The 23,283-nt window shown below is 42.0% G+C and overlaps 2 protein-coding genes across 6 annotated transcripts in view; both read right to left on the bottom strand.

Moving 5' to 3' along the window:
• Positions 1 to 3,293: 3,293 nt before the first annotated feature.
• LOC100878030 (aminomethyltransferase, mitochondrial) lies at positions 3,294 to 7,086 on the bottom strand. The gene is made up of 5 exons (XM_003702880.3): positions 6,741 to 7,086; positions 6,065 to 6,405; positions 4,871 to 5,190; positions 4,487 to 4,569; positions 3,294 to 3,862 (listed from the first exon to the last, which is right to left on the bottom strand). The coding sequence occupies exons 1-5, from the start codon at positions 7,069 to 7,071 to the stop codon at positions 3,525 to 3,527; spliced, it is 1,413 nt and encodes a 470-aa protein (XP_003702928.2). The 5' UTR covers positions 7,072 to 7,086; the 3' UTR covers positions 3,294 to 3,524.
• Positions 7,087 to 7,454: 368 nt separating this feature from the next.
• Positions 7,455 to 23,283, bottom strand: part of dati (zinc finger protein datilografo) — a 59,387-nt gene continuing 43,558 nt past the window's right edge. For all 5 annotated transcript variants that reach the window (XM_076534803.1, XM_076534804.1, XM_076534806.1 and 2 more), the window contains one exon: positions 7,455 to 23,262. In XM_076534803.1, the coding sequence (XP_076390918.1) occupies positions 23,141 to 23,262 (122 nt within the window). In that variant the 3' untranslated portion in view covers positions 7,455 to 23,140. The remainder of the gene's footprint in view (positions 23,263 to 23,283) is intronic.

Below are 23,283 nucleotides of genomic sequence, written 5' to 3' on the forward strand. Positions count from 1 at the left end.
AATAAATAATTAGACAATAAGTTTAATTAAGTTATGCACTGTATGAAAAGTGGTGAAAATAAAGCAAAATTTATCAACAATCATTGTGTATTTATTGTTACCTAACAAACCCAATAGAATAAAAATTTACATATTCGAAAGAGAGAATTTGTATCAGGAGAACATGAGAATTCCTGGAATTTGACGTCACTAAAATTCTAAGAAGTAGCATGATAGATACCTCCTCATAAGTTATGTTCTCCTGACACAAGTTTTCAAAAATCGCGCCTTGGGAATTCTTGGAATTTGACGTCACGAAAATTCCAGGAAGTGGCATGATACCTCCTCACAACTTATGTTCTCCTGATACAAATTTCCAAAATTGGTCTGTGGAATTTTAAAAATCCCGCCCGGGAATTCTTGGAATTTGACGTCATCGAAATTCCAAGAAGTGGCACGATACCTCCTCACAACTTATGTTCTCCTGATACAAATTTTCAAAATTGGTCTGTGGAATTTTAAAAATCGCGCCCGGGAATTCTTGGAATTTGACGTCATCAAAATTCCAGGAAGTGGCACGATACCTCCTCACAACTTATGTTCTCCTGATACAAATTTTCAAAATTGGTCTGTGGAATTTTAAAAATCCCGCCCGGGAATTCTTGGAATTTGACGTCAGCAAAATTCCAGGAAGTGGCACGAATACCTCCTCACAAATTATGTTCTCCTGATACAAATTTTCAAAATAGGTTTTTGGAATTTTAAAAATCCCGCCCGGGAATTCTTGGAATTTGACGTCATCAAAATTCCAGGAAGTGGCACGATACCTCCTCACAACTTATGTTCTCCTGATACAAATTTTCAAAATTGGTCTTTGGAATTTTAAAAATCCCGCCCGGGAATTCGTGGAATTTGACGTCAGCAAAATTCCAGGAAGTGGCACGAATACCTCCTCACAAATTATGTTCTCCTGATACAAATTTTCAAAATAGGTTTTTGGAATTTTAAAAATCCCGCCCGGGAATTCTTGGAATTTGACGTCATCAAAATTCCAGGAAGTGGCACGATACCTCCTCACAACTTATGTTCTCCTGATACAAATTTTCAAAATTGGTCTTTGGAATTTTAAAAATCCCGCCCGGGAATTCGTGGAATTTGACGTCAGCAAAATTCCAGGAAGTGGCACGAATACCTCCTCACAAATTATGTTCTCCTGATACAAATTTTCAAAATAGGTTTTTGGAATTTTAAAAATCCCGCCCGGGAATTCTTGGAATTTGACGTCATCAAAATTCCAGGAAGTGGCACGATACCTCCTCACAACTTATGTTCTCCTGATACAAATTTTCAAAATTGGTCTTTGGAATTTTAAAAATCCCGCCCGGGAATTCGTGGAATTTGACGTCAGCAAAATTCCAGGAAGTGGCACGAATACCTCCTCACAACTTATGTTCTCCTAATACAAATTTCCAAAATCGATCGGTGGAATTTCAAAAATCGCGCCACGATAATTCTTGAAATGACGTTCTGAAAATTCCGCGAAGCACATAGAATACCTCCTCATAATGCATGTTCTCCTGGTACAAATTCTCCATATTTCTTTTTTATTTTTTGTTTTTTAAAGTTTGGGACAGTTTCTAAGGATCGGAATGACAGGATTTATAAATAAATAAATACGCAAATACATGTTTTTATTCATATTTATTTTCAAACACTTTTGTACATCAAATGACTTAATATTATTTTATTGATAGATAGATACATTATTAACACTTAATTCTAGGACCTAATTATCATAATAATATGTACATATCAGTGTGCGCTGTAGTACAGATCTTGCAGAAAGCTAATAAAAATCTGTTGAAAGAATAAAGATAATGTAGCAATTAATTTGCTTCTAAAAGTTTGAAAAAATCTGTAAGTTATAGAAGAAAATGTGACGAATACATAAATCGAGCGATTGCTTTCTTGCGCTGTACTCAATGTCGTTCACACCAGGCTATTTTGACTGGTATTTGCCTAATTTGAACGTCCCCTTATATAGGTCTGCCGCAGCGCCATCTAGCGGCGACACGTGGAACTTTTTTCTATTAAATGTCATTCGTATTAGGCTATTTTGACTGGTATTTGCCTAATCTGAACGCCCCTTTATGCAGCTTCGCCGCATCGCCATCTAGCGGCAACACGTGGAACTTTAATTAAATGTCGTTCATATTAGGCTATTTTGACTGGTACTTGCCTAATCTGAACGCCCCCTTATGCAGCTTGCCGCAGCGCCATCTAGCAGCGACGCGCGGGACTTTAATTAAACGTCGTTCATATTAGGCTATTTTGACTGGTATTTGCCTAATCTGAACGCTCCCTTATGCAGCTTCGCCGCAGCGCCATCTAGCGGCAACACGTGGAACTTTAATTAAACGTCGTTCATATTAGGCTATTTTGACTGGTATTTGCCTAATCTGAACGCCCCCTTATGCAGCTTCGCCGCAGCGCCATCTATCAGCGACGCGCGGAACTACAATGAAAACTTCGCTGATGGTACATCACCGGTGCAGTGCAACAACTAATTACCGACGGATTCCGGTCGGTATTTTACACGTGGTCGCCATAGTTCAGCAGCTTGCTGTTAGATGGCGCTGCTACAGTATTTCTGGCGGTCTTTTTAAAAGATTGCTTCCTCTTTTCCTTGATGTATTTACACGCGTATCATTTTCAGTAATTCAATAATTCATTGATTATTAAAATATAGAAAGACAATTCCTATGTAAATGTAGCGGACTCGTTCGGTATAGAAATTAAAGTTTTTTAACTTAGAACAGCACCATGTATTTCTTCGTAGCTGGATACAACACGTGAGAGTGCTATGGTCGCCAGCGTCTTTTTATATATTATAATGAGTAACAAATGACTATCGCTGTCTATAATACCAATGTACAAAAACTGAATTTAAATCTAGAACCTACTCGGGTCGCAATGTTACCTACAATTGCCATAAGGTAACAAGGGTGCCATTATATAAAGGCACATGCAGCGCCATCTACCGGCAGAATTTACGAACTAACCATAACTGTGTTCCCAGCGAGTGTAGTTCACCCTGTTCGCCGGAGAGATGGCGCCACTTATTTTTCGAAAAATCAAAATTAAAAACTAATTACGTCTTCATTACAAGAATAATCAATTTTACTTTTCACATGAAAGTTTGACTTTACATATTTGACTTCTCTTCAGTCGATAAAGAAGTTCACTTTCATTCCTCCACATACCTCCTTTTTCACTGCTTTTCACTTTGTGATAGGATCAGAAAGAAACTCCTCTTTATTGTAAAAATCCTTTACTTCAATACAGTACAATTTCTGATTCATAAAAAATAGCAATTAATGACTGTTACCTAGTAACAGAATGCTTCTCAAATAGAATACTTTTTGCTTCTTCTTCGAAGTCACACAAACATGTATAAATATCGAACCGCAATCATCGTAGTTCACTAAAAACTCCGAAGTTGAAACTTCGTGACGAACCCGACAACTAAATACAGAAGTTATCGATCACTTTGCGTTATAATAGTTCGTCTTCACGAAAGGCATTTTCGTAACAGTGGCTTTGTAAGTTTTTCCACGAACTTCGACCAATACTCCTCTGCCGTACTGAGCCAGCTCCGTAGGAACATAACCCATAGCGACAGATCGTCCGAGGGTCGGACTGGGACCTCCGGAAGTGATCTTACCTACTCGTTCACCTTCCGGTGTTAATATGCTGGCACCCTCTCTAGCTGGCGGTCCATGCACTATCGACAACCCTACTCGCTTCTTGTCACTGCCTGATTTGATCTGTGATAGAATTTTCTGGGCACCTGGGAAGTTCGCTTCAGCTCTTCTTCTCTTCGCTAAAACGACAATTAGAAAACTGTAGTATACAGTAGTCTACAGGGTATTTGCTTTACTAACATCTATTGTGCACTTCATACCCTGCAAATATTGTTCTAAGGTTTTTTGCGTAAGGTGGCTGCAAGTGGGAGAAAAATCTTGAGTAGCGTTACAACACTCTGTATTTACTCTGTGGTCTATATTTATTTTGAGTGATGGACGTCGACCGATTGGACGGTCCCGATGCGTTCCAATACGAAGCGGTACCGATTGGAAGCGTTCCGCCTCGAAGCAGTGCCGAATGTACCTAACCTACCCTTTTTTTACGAGGGGAAATCTTCATAGACCCCCCCAATCCCCGGGGGAGTGTGAGATTCTCACTAAAACCCCTCGGTGATGCCCACCCTCTACGGCTTTGACGGGTGATGGGACCCGACGCATAAACGGCGCCATCACGGACCTAACCTACCCTAAACTAACCTAACCTAATCTAACAGCATCGAATTGGAACGTATCCAATCGGTAGAGCTTCGAAATGGAACGCTCCGAATTGCAACGCGTCGAATAGGGACCGTCCAATCGTCCAAGTGGGACACCCCCTTTATTTTGTAGTATAATAACCGTTGCTTGAATATTTTACCCACCTACTAGCCAAGTTAGTCCAGCTTCAACCGGAGTAGTGTTCTCGTCAATATCATGACCGTACAGGCAAAGTCCAGCCTCTAACCTGCGATTTTCAGTAATCGGTTTCAGTAACGAACGCTTTAGTAATTAATCTTTAGTAACGAACACATTAACACTAAACCTACCGACATATAATGTGCACTTAATTTGAAATTAAAAATGAAGTTAAAAAATAAATAAACAAACAACCAAACATAAATTAGTACATACATTTATTCTTTATCTTGATGAAAATCAATGCTGATTTTAAAGAATGTGCTTTAACAAAATGGGTTCCTTAATATAAGAAACTTATGGAGCGGTCATTTGGTAGTTTTAGTGTTAATAAACCTTCATAAATTTACCTCAAACTATCCCTGGCTCCCAGACCCGCCAACTTCGTGTTAGGAGTCTCCAAAATCTTCTGAACCAGTTTACAGGCAATTTCGGATGGCATCGAGATCTCGAAGCCGTCTTCCCCCGTGTATCCGCAACGAGTCACTCTGACTTGATTCCCCAGTAATTTTGTCTCTACGCTGTTCATGAATCTCAGGTTTTGTAAATTGATTTGCAGTATCGATTGCAGGGCTGATGCAGCGGTAGGTCCTTGTAACGCGACCAGTGTCTGCTCCTCGGGATCCAGGAATTCTAGGTACACCGATTTCTTTTCTGCCTTGAACTCCTCCTGAAAGTACAATATTATAGACAGTTGAATTCTAGTTTATTGGAGTTTATTTTATCTGTTGAATTTATGTTTATTTTACATGTTGAATTTAACCCCTTCCCCTGCTTTGACGAGTCTCACTCGTGACGCACTCACAACTCAAATGTGATTAATGTTACTCAAATTTTGAATACTTTTTAACTTGAAGTTTAGATCCAACTATAATTTGCGTTGTCAAGGATCCCTGAATATAAAATACTTAGAACATTTTCATTTTCTTTGTTCGTTTTAATGTTATAGTCCTGAATGGTTAGTCTTGACTGACGCACCTCATAAATAAATGGCACGGCAAGGGGTTAACTTTATTTTATCTGTTGAATTTAAGTTTATTTTACATGTTGAATTTAACTTTATTTTATATGTTGAATTTAAGTTTATTTTATCTATTGAATTTAACTTTATTTTATCTGTTGAATTTAAGTTTATTTTACATGTTGAATTTAACTTTATTTATCTGTTGAATTTAATTTTATTTTATCTGTTGAATTTAACTTTATTTTACATGTTGAATTTAAGTTTATTTTACATGTTGAATTTAACTTTATTTTATCTATTGAATTTAACTTTATTTTCCATGTTGAATTTAACTTTATTTATCTGTTGAATTTAATTTTATTTTATCTGTTGAATTTAACTTTATTTTATCTGTTGAATTTAACTTTATTTTATCTATTGAATTTAACTTTATTTTACATGTTGAATTTAACTTTATTTAACATGTTGAATTTAACTTTATTTATCTATTGAATTTAACTTTATTTTACATGTTGAATTTAACTTTATTTATCTATTGAATTTAACTTTATTTTACATGTTGAATTTAACTTTATTTTACCTGTCGTTGAAGCAGTAGATCAGAGTCCTCTTCTCGCCTACCAGCGTTCGACACCACGAAGAACGAGTTCTCATCGTCTTTAGTGATGATCAGATCATCCACAATGCCTCCGTTCTCGTTGGTGAACACCGTAAGCACCGCGGAACCCTTCTGCAGGTTCTTCAGATCGCTCGTACTGAGACTTTCCAGGAAGTCACCTGCATCGCGACCGGAAACTCGCGTTTGCATCATGTGACTGACATCGAAAAGCGACGCGAAGGTTCTGGTGTGTTGATGGGACGCGGCTATCGCCTCTCGGTACTGCACCGGGAGCAGCCATCCGGAGAAGTTGACGATTTTACCTGAAAAGTCGATAAATCTTGTAGTTTATGAAAATGTAGTCGATAAATCTTGTAGTTTATGAAAATGTAGTCGATAAATCTTGTAGTTTATGAAAATTTAGTCGATAAACTTGTAATTTACTTGCCAGGGTCAGTCAAAACTAATTCCTAGCTATAATGTTAAAACAAATAAAGAAAATTAAAATTCGAGTATTATATATTCAGCGATTATGCAAATTATTGTTGGACCTAAATTGCAAGCTGAAGAGTGTTAAAAATTATTCTCATTTCATTTCTAAATGCGTCGCGCGAGACTCGTCAAAGTACAAGATGTTAAAAAATGTTAAGTAACTTACCTCGATTTTCCACGTGAAGATCGTACAAGCTTGTTTTCCTTGGATTCGGCGCCTGCGTGATCGAGAAACGGCGGGCTCCCGACCGTCTTTCCAAATCGATCAAACACCTCGAACGGCACTTAGGGTCGGCATCTCTCGCGCTAGTCTTCGAAATTGTCAGACTGGACGCCTCGCGAATGTTTCCCAACGCCTCAAGCTTCTCCAAGCAGACGATTTGTCCGCGTACACCGTAACGAAGCATCTCTCTCGATACCGATTCTCGTACTGAGCTCGCGATGCCGGTCGCGGCGCAAACAGTGCCTCTGACGATGACCCCGCTGACACGAGGCATCTTTCAGACGCGGATTTAGCATCGAAAATCAACAGCACATGTGACGCAGATACGGTTTTGCATGTAATTTGTTCCACTGACTATTGTTATTTTCGAGCGACTGATTCAATAGTGTCAAACGTGTGTTACGTACGTGTGTGTATATCGCAAGTAACGATAATATTCGTAAGGAGTTCATTTATTCGAGAAAGCTTCGAGTAAACCGGTGTTCTATTCGTGTTGTAATAGGAGACCGATAAAGAAAGTATTTCGATACATTGATATATTCTCGCACGATAGAGTTATCGTTATTTTCGTGCTAAGCAGAGGTCAGCGTTGGATAACGACTAGAAAATGTGTGGTGATAAAAGGGAAGGTGATAATAGTCACGAGACTTGTACGCGTCGAATGCTTATTAAATTTTTATTGTACCACGTAATAATAATAATTAATAATAATAATTAATAATAATAATAATAATAATAATGACAATAGTAATAATCGCAATAATCATCATCGCAATAATAAATTGTGATAATAATGTCAATAATAAAATGTTAATAATAATAATAATAATAATAATAATAGCAATAGTTTCATAATAATAATAATAATGACAATTCATCGTCGTCGGTAATAATCCAATGACAAATGTCAATAGTCATATAGTAGCGTGTCGAACGGAGAAACGACCTTAAAAAACGAAGACAGTATCAATTGTTCGTTCATACATTTTGTTTTTTTTTTCCTTTTAGCTTCCGTCGTCTTATTCTTCTCGCTCGCGCTTTTTCTTTTTTTTAATCTCTTCTTTACCTCTCGCTCTCGCTCTTCCACACGCGCATTCTCTCTCGCCTTTTTTTTTTTTTGACTTCTTTCTCTCACACACACGCACACTTTCTCCCTCTGTCTCGTGTTTACACAATTGATGCAAAATGTCCCTACACAGTCCGACGAATGTGTGTGTGTGTACGTTTTTCCGATCGATCGATTTTTTCTTCCTCCGGGTCGTAGAGTGTTCGCTCGACGCTTTCTCTATGATATTACGATTTTGTTTCTTTTTCCGCCTGTTCCTCTTTGAAATCCGCTAGTTTTCCTTGTAGCACGTGTTGACACATTCACTCACATTGGTTAATCGGTTCGCTAGTGGAGGGACTATAAAGGGAGTGGCTGTGAAGAGGGGGTGTGCCGTTGGAGGAAGATATCGGTGAGGAGTTAAGGGGTGCTCGGGGAAAGGGATATCAATTAAAAGTTAACGAGGAAAATGGATATGATGCGGTGAAAAGAAAAGGCGCTATATTACAGGTTGCCCCCTCCGGTCAACATCTCCTTTAGAATTTTCCTATTGAATTTCGCGAGCAATTTACTTTCGCGTTGACCGATAGCTGCCAAACAGTTTACCGAAACCGTCCGAAATTCGTCGACCGAGGGACATTTTTCGCGGTGCCGAGAGCGTCGAAAACCGATAACAGTCGCCTACGATCGCGAGGGGAAACCGAAGTTCGATCAAAATGGCGATCGGGAAAGTACTGCTTCGTTTCCGCGATTTCGTCGCGCTCGTCTTACGCGGTTTTATATCGAATTCTTTCTATCTCTCACTGCCTGAGCTATTTTTTCTTTTTTTTCGCCTCTGTCACCTCTCCTCCTCTGCTCGTCCTGGAACGCGACAATGCGCCCTTTCATGGTTTCGAATCGCGTTTGTTCCGTTGCTGGTTCGGGAGAAAAGGTGTAAATAAAAACCGGGGGTGTTTCGTAACGATCGTTAAGGATTTCGTCGGAAATGGAAGTTCGATCGGGCGACATTGTCACGAACGAGGAAGCACATCGCGTACGCGTTCGCGTTTCTGCATTGGATGTACGTATGCGTGCGTACATACATACATATATGTATATCTTTATATATAGATATATCGTTCGTTTGTATTATCGGCTATTTTGTTTTCTCTGTTATTTTTGATCGTTGCACGAAAAGAAACGAAAGATCTGAGTCGTTTTGTTTTTTCCTGTACGAAAATTCTTGGTGTAAAGAAAGAAATCATTCCAGTGAACCCAAACTCTATTGCCTGCTATTGTTGCTTCTATATGCGTGTCTCGAAACGGATGTCTGTTTAATTTTCGTCGCATGTGCTCTCTACCTTTCCTCTTTTTTACCTTTCCGTTAGCCAAAAGATTTTTCTTTTACTCGTTTTTTTCGCTCGAGGGGAGGGGGACTCGTTTTGTGCCTGCCGACAATTACAGTGTGCAATCACCGTAAAAAAAATTCTCGCAACTCTTTCATTCTCTCTCTCTCGCTTTCTTTCGCTCTCTCACTATTTGCGCTCCCTATATACTTCGAGTTCAATAATTTTGTCTAAAATTCCATTTTCTCCTTAACTATACACAATAATCATAATATATAATAATAATAATAATAATAATAATCACGACTCGAATACATCATCGATCACCTCCGAATATAGATACAATAATTTTTTTTCTTCTTCAACGTCATCGTCTTTCTTCTTCCGCCCTTTTTTCTCTTTCTCTCTCTCTCTCTCTCTCTCTCGCATTACATCTTCGCAATAATGATCGTTTAGGTCGTCGTATATCTATACATATACATATACATATACATATACATATATATATATAATTTATAAAATGAAAATAGGTACAATTTTGGACGCTTTTCTTTGTCGAAAAAACGCTCCGAAAATTTTATTTTCGCTTAATAATGCCCATCGGTTGCGATTCTAGTCCACTTGGTAGTAAAATTTTGTTTAGTTTTCACTCTCTCGTTCACACACGTTCTCTCCCTCCCATTCGCTCTTTCTCGCTCACTCGCGCTCACGATTTACTCGAAACTCTCACTCGCTCCTCTCGCTCGATATATTCGCATTCTTACGCGTTTCTTTCTCGCTCACGTAATTTTTGTATTCAACGCTCGCATCCTTTCACTCAAAATTTCAGCGATAATCGCTCTCGCGATACATCAGCCTTTTTTTCGCCTTCGATCTCGAAAAGACATGAAATTTTAGGCTGGCCAATCGCGTGCTTCCAGAATCGACGAGCTTCCAACGGCGCTCGCAACCAGAACAAAATTTTCTCGCGAAATACGCGCTTAATTTTCTACTCTACCTCACGTTATAGTATATTTACAGTCGTTCGATCGCAACTTGTGTCGAGTTTGTTCTTCGAAATTCGAACTTCGAACGGCTTTAATTCTGACTCGGCTCGCGTGCGAGCTCCTTCGACAACTTTCGAGACTGTGAAAATATCTCTTTCTCGTCGCGGAACAATTTCGACGATCGGTCTCGGCCGAACCGGTGAATTTTTCACGAAACCGATCTAACCTTCGAAACGAGCTCGCACGCCTTTTTACAGGAAGCCCGAAACACTTTTTATACGTAACATAGGTTGCTCCTTTTGCTATTGATTTGCAGTGTTCAATGGTACCTCTACTAGAGTATCCGAAACGCTTTAAAACGTTCTTACTTCTAGACGGTCGAAAATAATCGATTTATTTTGATATGTCTAATCAAGCTTGGCAGCCCTGTTTCTTTACTCGAGTAAACTCGTCGAGGAATTTAATTTAAGCGTTTTTCTTTTTAGAGAAACAGAGCTCCCTCGAAATACAAACGAACAAATTTTAATCTCGAAGATCGCCTTTCTCGAAGATATTTGTAACGAGGGAAAGACTTCTTCGCTTTGAATATTTCTGCGATTTCCGATAGCGAAAGTAGTCGATCGCATCGAACACTGCCCACCGGTCGTCGCGCTGACGCCGATGGCACGGTAAGAGTTATAAATTTCGAATTGTTCTTCCGCGTGTGCCCGGAAGTGGTTCCGTCGCACGGAAGCACTCGTTGACGAATGTAACGATGTAGAAACTTAAAAAAATCAGTTGTTGATCCTAGACGGTTGTTGTGTTTTGAATAGATTTACGCAAAAAAGGCTCTCGCGATTTCTAAAATTGTTTAGCTTGTTCATTTCATCGTTTCTCGCAATCATCGAAAACGTTGCTCTTTTTCCTAGATATTGCATCACATGTATCATCATACATAGAACCATTTAATGAGAAATCCTACACAATGCGGAACTTGCTCGTAACCGAAAGAGACTTGGTGAATTATCGTTTCGTATTATTTTTTTTTTGCATCTCTCGCTATCTCTCTATTCCTCGCTCTATACTGTATATATATATATTTATATTTCTCACGTTGTTTCTTTTCAGGATTGTTTCCTAGCTTGTTTTCCCTTTTTTCTTACTTTTTTTGTGCGTCGACCATTTCCGAAATTCGAAATTGTAAACGCTGCTCACTACGTACGCGGCGCTTCGAGGATTCTCGTGGATACGGCTTTTTCGAAAGTGTGCGCGTCCAGGACCTCGGCGAAACAAGCGTCGACGCTGTTTCGCCGACGTCCGGAGCGCGTTGAAATTTAGTGTCAGCTCTTTATCGCATTCGGATGTTAACCTTTCTTCGAAATATTTCATCGCGTCTTCCCGTCTCCGCGTTCGCTTAAGGAGCTACTGTCTGAGATTTTCGTTGACGAGGACAGTGGGTTTTGGAGACGAGAAGCGATCGAAACGGTTACCTTCTCGCCGATCGATAGGCTCGCATCAAGAATCGATGGCGATAACTAATAATAGTGGTAATAATAGTAGCTTTAACTAATGATAATGACAACCGATAAAATACCGTTGGAACGATCGAGCTCGATTTTGAATCTGCGTCGACTTCCAACGGTTCGTCAACGGAACAATAGGTAACGATAATATTTAATAAATGCACGTGTCCTAAATTTGTTGCGACAATCGTCAGCGTATTTCAGAGATTTCGCGCCCCTAAGGACGATAGTTTGGCCGATAGCGAACCACAGTCAAGGAACCACATTGAGACAAATAAATCTAAGAAAGAAAAGAAAGGCCAAACCGGCGCAAATGGACGTTTCCGATGTGCATATCGATGGTAAACTAATGGATAAACATAATAGTAATAGTAACTAATAGTACGAAAATTAAAAGTAATAAAAAAATGAAGGCGGTAGTAATAGTATACCGGTCGCGAACGAAAGCTAAGAACGTCGATTTAGAGCCGAAATATGGCGAAGAAATTTAATTGAAAAGGGAGAAATCGCGACATTTCTAATAGTAACTAAAGAACCGTAGTTTTGTATACGTGTTACGCGAGTGCATGTACGTTTCTATCCGTTCTTACTTAAGGACGTATGGCTCGTGGTCATCGGAGCCGTGTCATTACACTAGTTAATAAAACGAATTAATTAATAGGCAGTAACTAATAAACTTCCTAGATTGTTGCTTCATCCTTCGTTTTAACCAATTCTGACTAGCAAACGTAACTCGACGCGGTGTTCGTATTCACCGATCGACTCGCTTCTCAATTCTGTCGAAAATGTTCTTTCCGCTTCTCTGTAGGAACTCGAACGGTGAATAAAAACCTTGCGAAGTGCGTTTGAAGAGTACACGGGACAATATTATACACAGTAAATTTTTCGAAAGACGAACAATTTTTAATTTTATTTCGAAAAGAGCGTCGATTTTTGAAAATTGCCGCCAGTTTCTTCCGTGATACTCTTCGAACGAGGATGTATGTATATGGTATACATAAAAGAGACAAAAAGGAACGTATAACGCGAATATATTTTTGTTCTCCTCTAGCGCGCGATTTTTCGTTAAAATGAAAAAACAAAATTACGGGCGAGGATTTTTCTACGATAAAGCTTAACAAACGACACGAGTGTCAGTGACGTACGTATAACTGTCAGTCGTGCGCGATACTACGCGTAAGATTAAAATTAAAGGGAAGACATCGAACGTAAAATAGAAAGAAAATCGAGAAACTTTCGTGCCAGTTACGCGGAACAAAAAAATTGGCAAGTATTTTGAAACGCGCGCTTCTTTCGTGCATAAATAAGTGTACAAATAATATATAATATTTAACGAGTATAACTCTCTCTCTTTATATATATATATATATATAAATCTATGTGCGCTATATCAAACAAAAGGATAATAGAGAAACTGAAAAAAAGAATCTCGAAACGTGGCTACTATCCTTTTACTACCGATTTTTCGATTCGCTGTTTCAAAGATCACGATCGATAATAATAAAATATGGCCTGGATTCGAGCGAACTTGTACCTTGCTCTCGCTTTTCTCGAAAAAATACGCCTCCAATTGCCCTCTTAGCAATTTCTCGGTATAACTAATAACTAATAGCAATAATAGCAATAATGATAATAATAGCAGTAATAGCGATAATAATAATAGATAGTGGATTAATAAACGCTTGAGCCTCGCGGATCCCCTCGTCGCGTCGACGTTTCGGTCGTTCGAAAAATGCTGGATCTTTATGACTCGGGGATCTCGCAGCCCTCGCTAGAAAGCGTGAACGGGATTTTACAAAATAGAAAGAAAACACGACAGAACAATAACAATTTATCATCGAAGCTTTCGAAAGATTCATTCGCACCGTACATCCATTTTTTACGATTTTGAAAGAGTGTCGTTTTTGCTTATACAAGGATCGATCGGACTTTGGCCGACTTTTGATTACAACGAAAAGAGGCTACTTCCTTTTGTCAACAACGCGGATATTTTTTTTTTCGTGTACGGTCCCGCTGGCCCATTTTTCTTTCAGAATTCGGCCCCGTTTTTTTTCCCTTTACGCCAATTTCGATCAACGCGAGATTTAGTCTCCATCCCTTCTCTTCGCGAGCGATCGATGTTCGAACTCGTTTTTCTTATTTTTCCCGTTCGAATCGTTTCGATAAATATAAGTACCGATTTTGCCGTACGAAAACTCGCCCCGGCTTTGTACCCTTTTTTGACTAGAATTGAATTTCGAATGGAAGATCGGGACGAAAGGAGACTTTCGATCCGGTCGTCTGAATTCGAACAGGCCCGCGGAACCGGAAGTGCGTCGATATATAATTTGCCCAAAAGGGGACTTCGACCAAACTCAATCGATACCATTAAACCTGCACGCACATTTTCGTCGCATCGTGCTAGACTGCCGTTTTATCACCAATTGCTTCGCAGTTTCTCGATAACGTGTGATAGTTTCATCCTCATTGGAGACGATGGAAACGCGACGAAAACGGGCGCCGAAAATCAACGATAATTTGCGTTTGTGTTACTCGATAATTAACCGTACGTAAACGTTTGAAATCGAAACTCAAGTCGTTTTTGGCTGTTCGCTGGCGAACGTCGATCGTAACCCGTTTGCTTCAAAATGATTTTTTCACGATAACCGTATCAACAGTTTTTCGATCTAACGTTGGTTGTCGAACGAGGAATTTTAGTTGGGGGAAACGATGGACGCCGCGCGAAGCATTGAGACATCGAACGAATTTGAAACAATGCGTACACGTGAAACTGGGTGTGACGGGCTCTGAGAGATAACCCGTGGAACGAGGATACGGTGAATGGGTTGATCTGTAAGGATGGGTGGCGGGGTGTTTTGTATCGTGTTGAAAGCAACGTTATAAGTGAAGTAACTGAACGCTGCACTTGAAAGACTAATGAAAAACTGGGGAAACTTGAACGTCCGCCGTTTCGCTTCGCGTGTGTTTGTCGAAGGTGTTCTCGACCGTAAACGCGACTCGACGGTCGTTCAAGCACCCCCCGATCCGTGTCCGAGTACCGCAGTCCTTCAGCTCGTTTTTTCCCTAGTAAGTGCCTTCGCGATTTATCGAATAAACGCGACGCTGGTGCGATCGCTTCCTGTCCTTAGAATATAGAGTCGAGTACGTTTAATTAATAATTATGCGTGTATGCGTTACGGTTACCTGTTAATTAACTTGACTTGACAAATGGTTACGGTACTGTAATTAATTAATTATTATCTGTTAGTTTAAATATGTGTGACTCCACCGTGCAATCGTCTCCCTCTCGCGCGCTCGCTCTCGCACTCTCGGTCCCTTTCTCTCTCAACCTATTCGGAGTATACAACGTACACGTTGCCTAAACTACAAACACTTAGTACACTTATTAGCATATTTATTCCGTTAAATACTGATTGGACTTGGGAAGAAACGGGAACTGGGGGAGGGGGAAACGGCGGTCGGATCGGAAGAGTAGGAAATTGGCTTTCTTTTTTTATAGAACTTCATTTTTGTTTCTTTTCAAAGAGAATTTTGATCCCGCCGAATGTTCAGACCGCGCGTTCGTCGAGAAATTTTGAAACGTACCGAGGGAAAATTTGGACGGGGTATGTCGGGACGAAGGAAATTGCGTACGAAATGAATCCGGTATTCCGGTCGTTCCACTACGCGATTGGCGGTGGTGTACGACGAGACTGTAAACACTGAAAAAGACCACGTGCTTCCTGTATACTTACTTAGTTAACTGTTTATCGTGGTACACTGTAATAACTGCTCTACCATAGTACTACTAGTTGTGAGTTATACTTGAGAACGTTCGTTTAACTGTAACAGAAAACCCTGACGAAGGCACCTACTAAACGGACAATCGTTTAATTTTACCGCCGTTATTGAATCACGAATTACACTGACTGCTTCGTTTTCGATTCGCGTTCTCCGCCAATTGAGAATCGGTGGACTCGGTCTTCCCCTCGAACGCGCATACGGGGGGTCGATAAAGGGGCCGGGGTAAAGAAAACATATTTCCGTGAACGAAAATTTGAAGAATATTTTGAAAAGAGTATCGACTCGTCGCGAAATCCGACAGATCGTCGACCCGCCGGATTTCAACGACGAGTCAGAGCACGGTGGGTTCGCGCGTTCGTCGTCGACGATTGCTTCATCGATTGACGTCTCGATCGATCATGTTCACGGCACGTTACTACTCTGCTCGAGTTTCGTTCGTAGGAAGATTTCGTCTTCTCGTCTTTCCTTTCGTAGCCGGGTTTCCGTGCGTGTACCAAAGTGCCTGAATCAAGACGATCGACGCAAATTTTGCCGGGGAATTTCGAAGAATTTTGAATTTAGTACCGAACTTGATCAGTGTTTGCCAAATCGATCGGTGAGATTCTCCGATCGCTTTTTGCTGCTCCAAAGTGTTTGTCGATTAAGTTCGCGCTAGGGGTCCTTAGAACTCCGGGGATGTGATCGCAACAGCCTCCAATTTGTACCGGGATATATATCCGGTGTACGCATCGAACGAAGCGATCGATCTCTCGACCGCGCTTCGCTCGTCAAAAACGCGTGGCTTCGTCGCGGAACGAACGAACGAGCGATTCGCTAACGGCGAACGGCGAACGCAAACCCACCGCCTTACCAGCTATGCCTCTTCGTTTATATAGTGGACATTGAAACAACTTATTCCGGTTTTTAATCACGGAGGCTCGGTCAGGGACACCGCGTGAAAACGCGAATGCCGCCGAGGCGCTCGCACTGCTAGACTGTCGGTTTTATCATATGCTGCGCACTTACGATACACACTGTTGACGAATATACGCGTACGCGTTTGCCACGAACGGCTCATGATCGTACGCGGTACATTCGTCGTGAGATTATTTCATTAAAAAATTAAAACCCGATCGAAAACAAATCAACGGTTTTTGCTTGTAAAGCCGCGAGTTTGAACAACGGCTCTTCCTTCTAATGCCGCTGCTACTTGCTATAGAATGGTTTATTTATGTAAGTTGGTTCGATGACGCGGGGCAGGGTTTGCTCTCGAGATTCGAGATCAATGATCACCACCCTTTTTGACGTTTGCGTCCAGCTTGCTATCGGACGCGTGATCGTTTCGCACCGTTTTGGTCGTTGGTCTTTGGTCGTGTCGGTGGTTCCAGAGCTACCTGCCCTCGCGCTATATTTTCGACGACCCTCGAAGAGGATCGTCGCGTCGTGTTCGGGTATCTTGGCGTCAAGTCCGGGATGCAATGTGACGACCGCGTCGAGACGCGAACGCCGTTTCATCATCGGTTCTGCATCCAAACGTATGCCAAAGGCCGCGAATTTTGCATCGTGTTATTCCACTATTTTTCTTTTTTATTTCTTTTTCGAATGAATTGCTTTTCGTGATTGACCGTAAATCCTCGTTCACTGCCGCTCGATACGATTCCTCTGCGCTCGAAGCGAGACGAATCGGCAACGATCCACGCGCGGATCTTTTCAAACGAATCGGTAGTAAACGTTTTCTTTCCGCGATGTATCTTTGACGCTCAGTGAAAAAGTACCGTGTGAGGCCGAATCGTTTTTCTGGCATTTTTTAAAAGTCCGCTCTTTCGATCAATTTTTTGTTTTCATGGACAATTTACAAAATCAATTGGCTTTACATATCCGTAGCGTGTGTAATCGAGTGTAATCTAGTGTAACGGAGTGTAATCGAGTGTGTAGCTCGTGTAAGCGTGTAAGTGTGCGTGCATGCGCTGGGCGCAAGAGTGTAGGACACGCTCGAGGAGAGCGCGCCTTGTGTATGAAGAGTGTGTGAGCGCGCGGGGTTGCACGCTCGAGAACCAGGGCAACTTCGATTCGACTGTGTATCGAGACCGAGATATCGCGGATCTACCGCTCGACGAGATTCTATCTTCGTGGTCGCCGCGGCGAGGCGATTCTCGGCGCTTGGTGGTCTTCTTTCGCGTGTGATTGTCTGTGATTCTGTCGTTGTGCATTTGTGAACTGTTTGCTCCTTGGCGAGAATACCAATTTCACCGTGACGCCTTTTATTCGGAGAATCGGCGACACGGTCTTTTGCGTTTAATTCGTGAGGTCGAGTCGTATTTGTGAGTGTGTATGCACTGGGAGTATACACCAGCGCATCCGGGCTATGGCATTTTTTAGATTATTTAAACATTTAGCAAATTTACATGAAAGAGATTAAGATTATGGTTTCGGGCTAGTTTTGCAGAACGCGCGCTTCCCTCGGCTCCTAGATTTTCTTCGTAGGTTTCTCTCCTGTCGCTTCTTGCTCGTCGCGAGTCGACTTTCTTCATTCTTCGTGTCGTTCGGACGTTTCCGTTTCTTCTCGAGTCGATCGCTAGAAAATCGTCGTAGCGAATTACCACCCGCTACCGGGGACAGGTTCTACTCGTTGGTCGCTCGAAAATCCGTCGAAGGTAGACGCCTCTGCGCCACCGGCCCGCTTACGAGTTACGGGCATATGTAAATCAATATATTTGTAAATTATTTTTTTGTGCTTTTTTTCTGCCGGCACGCCTGCGACGGCGAGCACGCCATTTTTTTTTTTAATTCGTTATCTTCGCTTATCATTCTTCGATTACAGAACATACACTACTAGAGCTATTGTAACTTGCTGTGTGTTTCGTTTAATTTTTAATAATTATGGTACACGTTCGCGGGGCATGGGCCGGCGCCTCGGGAATATGATTCCTTCGTATCGCGCGGGGATGTTTATGCGGGGGAGTTGTGTCGGCTGCCCCGTTCTTCTACCGATTCTGAACCGTTTTTACCTTTCTTCTTGCTCTCTTCGTTCGTACCGAATAAAAAAGCAACCCTCGGCGCACGGCAGGATGCACCGGTGAAAAGCTGTCGTCTTGGAATCGTTTCATGACCGTCGCGTTGCACGCAGTTTTCATCACCGTCATGAAGGATCTCGACGTTGTGCTGGTAGTGGTTTGTGTTTATTGTATAATTGTTGTTGTTGTTAATTTTTTGAGTTTATATTTTTTTGCTTACTTTAGCGAATAATGGCGATAAGTGACGGTGAAAAGTGGTGATGCTGTTGCTTTTTTAAATCTCTTGGTATCATTTCCTCCGCTCCTACTATCGTGCACCATTGTTATATTTTTTGCGTATCGATTTTTTTTCTTGCTCGATTGTTCGTTTTGTCGAGGGACCGTAGAAAAATCTTTTGTCCGTTCGTTTGTTTTGGAAAGATGACTCGTCGGCGTGATTTCCAGCGTTTCTTCACCCATCTTCTCAAGGTTTTCTTTAATTTTATTCTTTGGTTTTCGATTGCATTTTTGTTCCTTTTATCACCTAATTTTTTTCTTTTTACACCTAATTTGCTCTAGCTCTCCTCCTGGTCTCGAAGCACCGTAATTTCGACTCGAGAATTTCTGTCGATGTTGTACTCGGCACCTTTGCCGAAACAAACGAATCGTGTTCGCGCCGGAAACGTTGATTATCTCCAGAAGAAACCGTTGTCGCGTTCTCCTACGTATACCTCCTGAAAAATCTCGGGAAATGTTCGCCAAACGTTTGGTCCCTGTCTTAATTTGGAGGCTAGTCGGTGCCGGTGGTGCGAGTGTGTGAAGAATTTGTGTTTTTAGGCTTACTTATCTATCCTATCGTAGCTGTACAATCCATCGCAATGCTGTGTAGGTGTGTGTGTGTTTGTGAGAGTGTCCGTGTAGAGTGTGTATAGGTGTGTACCGGTGTCGAGAAAAAAAAATTTCCCGATCGGCGACGCGCCCGTTTCGATAAAGGCCCGCGCGATATCGCGAAAGCTATCATCGAAGGATCAGGCGTGCACCGACGACGAACAGAAGCATTGATTCGATAAAAACGATTATCGTTGGTTGCGTGAACGAGGTGTATGCACTCGTCCAGCTTTAGGTATTTACATAGAAACTAACCCTATTTCGCATTATGTACTTGATTTAAGTTTACCAGTAAATTCTCAGTTTATGCTTGTGATATCAAGGTGTATTTACATACTACTTAATCCGAGGAAAAAACGCCCTGTAACGCAAGAAATGTTATAATAAGAACGACCAATGATCGACCCGCGTAGCCTGCAACTCGAGTATCTATGAAATTTTCGAACACGTTCCAAATGATTTTCGAAGAATTTGAAGGATTTTGTTTGAAGGTTCGAGTCCCAGTCGCCAGGCGAGTGCGATCGTTAAATGTAGCTTTGACGATGAATCTTTTTAGCAATCTTTTCTTCTCTCGTCCCAGATGGTGAAAAAAGCCTGGCTATCCGGCGGCTTTTCGGCGCGTGTCTCTTATTACGTTCAACGAAGATGACGACGTTAGGCTACTTTCGTAAGTGGCGAACAAAGGGGTTGAAAAGAGGCATCCCCTGAAGAGGAACGGAGAAACGAGGGTACAATTTGGAATCTTTTCTAAACGATATTGCCTCTTAATTTTGCTCCGTTTTTTTTCCGATACGAACGTTTTGTTACCTCGGGACAGAATGGAAAATCGAAAGGAAACAACATGGAAGATGGGGGTGGGTGGAACGTAAGAGAGAAATTCGTAACTGGTCCCGAAACGAAAAGTCGAGTATCTCCAAAGGGAACAACAACAACAACAACAACAACGCGGTCGACGTACGATTGTCGGGGGGAAGAAAAAATTCGGCACGCTACTCTTCAGTCCGCGATTGCCAGTCGAAGAAACGAAGAAATCGAACGCGTCGTAGGTAATTGGTCTCGCGAAACGACTTTTTTATTTCGTTGAAGTTTGGATAAATTTTTGATTCGGACCGCCAGCTTCTTTGTCGATTCGCGTTCTTTTAACCGCGGTTCCAATGGTCAACGTTTCGTTTCATGTGGTCCAGGAAAGAAACCCCATCACGGACAGTCGACGAGTTTTATAAAAGGTCGGAAAAAGGGGAATCGGGATTGATGGGGTATCGCATAGTGTATGGTATTGAAGGATTAAGGGGCTGGCCCGAGTTTTGTAAAGTTCGCTCCACGGTGAAACCTACGGACTTTCTTTTTCTTCTCCTCTCCCTCGTCATCCTCATCTTCGTATTTTAAATCGATCCACCTCTCTGTTCTGTTTCTCCTTCTTCGTCTTCTTCTACTTGTTATTTTTCTTCTTCTTCTTCTTTCTAAGTATTGCGAGAACGTAACGGTATATTGCAAGTAAAAGTTCGAAACGACGCAAGTATTTTTACGCGTTCAGATATATACCCGGAAATAAAAAAATATTTCGCTTATAACGATCACAGGACCTCAGATTACCTGAAGCACGCCACTCTAAAATCTCTCATTCTCTCTTCGTCCTTCTCATTCTCTCTTCCTTGATGCTCACGAAGCATTCTCTTTCGCGCGGTTTCGCTTTCATTCAGCCACGTGCCCGCACACTTATGCGACGATCCCAAGGTTGTCGTTGTTCATTCACGAAATCTTGCACGCGTACTCTCTCGTTCTCTCGATCGTTCTCTCTCGTTTCCTCTCTTGTTTTCTCGTGTCTCTCTGGCATCATCTCTCTTGGTTCTCCTGTCGACGCTATTCGGGATCGCGTACCTGTGTACGGGCACGCGAAACTCATTCGCTACAATTTCTTTTTCGCCTAATTTATCCTAGTCTCATAGACCCTATATTTATTATTTATAATATTTATATATATAATATATATAATATTTAGCATTTAGTTTCTTTAATTTCTCTCTCTTTCTCTTCATCATTATTTCTTAACTTCTTTTTCTTGTTCTTCGTCATCTCTCGCGTGCTTTTTTTGTTTCACGAAAAATGCTTCGCACGCTCTAACGATTCTTTGAAAACGTGCACATGTACAACAAAGGAGGGGCTGGTTCCTAGCCACCCTCCCGTGCTCTCATTTTATTTTCATCATACACTTCAGACTCTCTGTATGTATATATATATATAATATATATATAATATAACTGTTTGTAATAATTATATTTTGTTTGTTCGCTTACGAGCTAATAGTTTTCGTGCTGTCGGTCAGCACACGTTGCGCGCATTTATATTCTTATCTCGAGTAGATTCCGTGTGTGTGAATGCGTGTATCTATATATATATGTATATATATGTACCGGTGTATGTACGTGTGCGTGTTTTGCGAGCGCGTGCTCGGTCGTGTAACTTGTCGGTGAAAACTTACGTTTCGCGTGTCTCTTTGTATAACAGGGTTTCGTGTTCTCTGTGTACATGTATCACTAACGTGGTCGATGGTCGACGACGACGACGAGTTTGTTCGTCGTCGCGCCACTCGATCGCGGATCAGACCGTCCGTTTTGCAGTTTCGTTCCGCGTTCACGCGGTAAACTGGAAGGGGATGCGGTATAATCGGCCGAACGTACGACGATTCGCCGATTCACCGGACCGCGTTCACGCACGTATCAGACGCGTATCGTTTGCCTTAAACGTTACGGGAACTAAGATTACCGGGATCCTTAAGTTGATTTTTAGGTATGTATATATGTATATATGTATATAGGTTAGTTTGTTGAGCCTTAGACCGAGCGGAGGCGATTGTCGTCCTCCGGCATCCATCGGTCTACGAGTTTTCGGCTCTTGTACTAAAAAGACCTTAGTACTCTGCGCGCTCCGACGTCCCCGCTACAGGGACGATCAGAGACGAACGCGTCAGTTAGCAGTTTCATATTATGGCACGTTTCAGGGGTGACGCTCTGGATAGCGACCGTGGCAACGAGTCCTGAGAATTCTGAAAGAGCGACTCGACGAAATGAGGGGACGTCTCGCTGGACGGAGAAGACGGTCGCCACGAGCGACGACGGGCTTCTCGATCAGCGAGCATCGTCGTTCTAGGAACTCTAGATCCAGGACCGAAGTAGGAACAACACGATCAACGCGCGAAAACGCGTCGGTAAAAGACCGTTGCCACGGCTGCCGCGGTCACGCACCGTCTAACGGATTTCTAGATACGTATGACCTCTGATCATTCGCCCCGTTGGTTCACGGAGAGAAGAAATTCACGGATTCGTCGACCCGCGACGATCTCGAGACCGTCGCGCGTCGAACGAGCGAAAATAGAATTCGAGAGGCCTCGAAACTGACTCTCGAGGTCTCTCCAAAGGATTCGTTTCATTCTTACTGCTGAGACATTAGTGTTTTCGCGGGTGACCACGCTTGGACGCCTGTGTTCGAATCGACGCGACGTACAAGACGATAAACGACGTTTCCGTCGGTTCGTCGTCCGTGTACGTCGTCCTTTACACGTTGTCAGAGTTACCGATCATGTCGTCGGCTTTCCTCTTGACACCACGGTCTTCAGGATGTTGCTGCTGCTGTTGCTGCTGCTGTTGCTGCTGCTGCTGCTGCTGCTGCTGATGGTAATGAAGACCGATCCCAGACGAACCTTGTTGCTGCTGTTGATCGTTCAGCGTCGCCGAACGCTCGGCCGATTGAATGGACGGCTGATTCAGGCGTTCAGCTTGCTGCTGCTGCAGGTTCGACTGTTCCGACGTCCAAGGGGTCCACTCGTCTCAGTAGTAACTGAATTTTCATGGTTGCTGACTGTTCTGTTGATTGACCACGTGCTGAATGGTGAAACTCAAAGCTCGAGGATCACCGTGAAGCCTCAGGGCCTGTTCCAGTCGCTGTTCTTGTAATCTCAGCGCTTCCCCTGTGAAACGCCTTGCTATTA

The sequence above is a fragment of the Megachile rotundata genome, chromosome 8, assembly GCF_050947335.1.
Source record: "Megachile rotundata isolate GNS110a chromosome 8, iyMegRotu1, whole genome shotgun sequence".
Classification (NCBI taxonomy): domain Eukaryota; kingdom Metazoa; phylum Arthropoda; class Insecta; order Hymenoptera; family Megachilidae; genus Megachile; species Megachile rotundata.

Excerpts from the sequence above, each read along its gene's own strand:
- LOC100878030 (XM_003702880.3), bottom strand. The coding sequence starts at position 7,071 with ATGCCTCGTGTCAGCGGGGTCATCGTCAGAGGCACTGTTTGCGCCGCG. Across the intron at positions 6,406-6,740 it reads TCTTCACGTGGAAAATCGAG|GTAAAATCGTCAACTTCTCC; the intron begins GTAAGTTACTTA and ends TCGACTTTTCAG. Across the intron at positions 3,863-4,486 it reads TGGACTAACTTGGCTAGTAG|CGAAGAGAAGAAGAGCTGAA; the intron begins GTGGGTAAAATA and ends TTGTCGTTTTAG.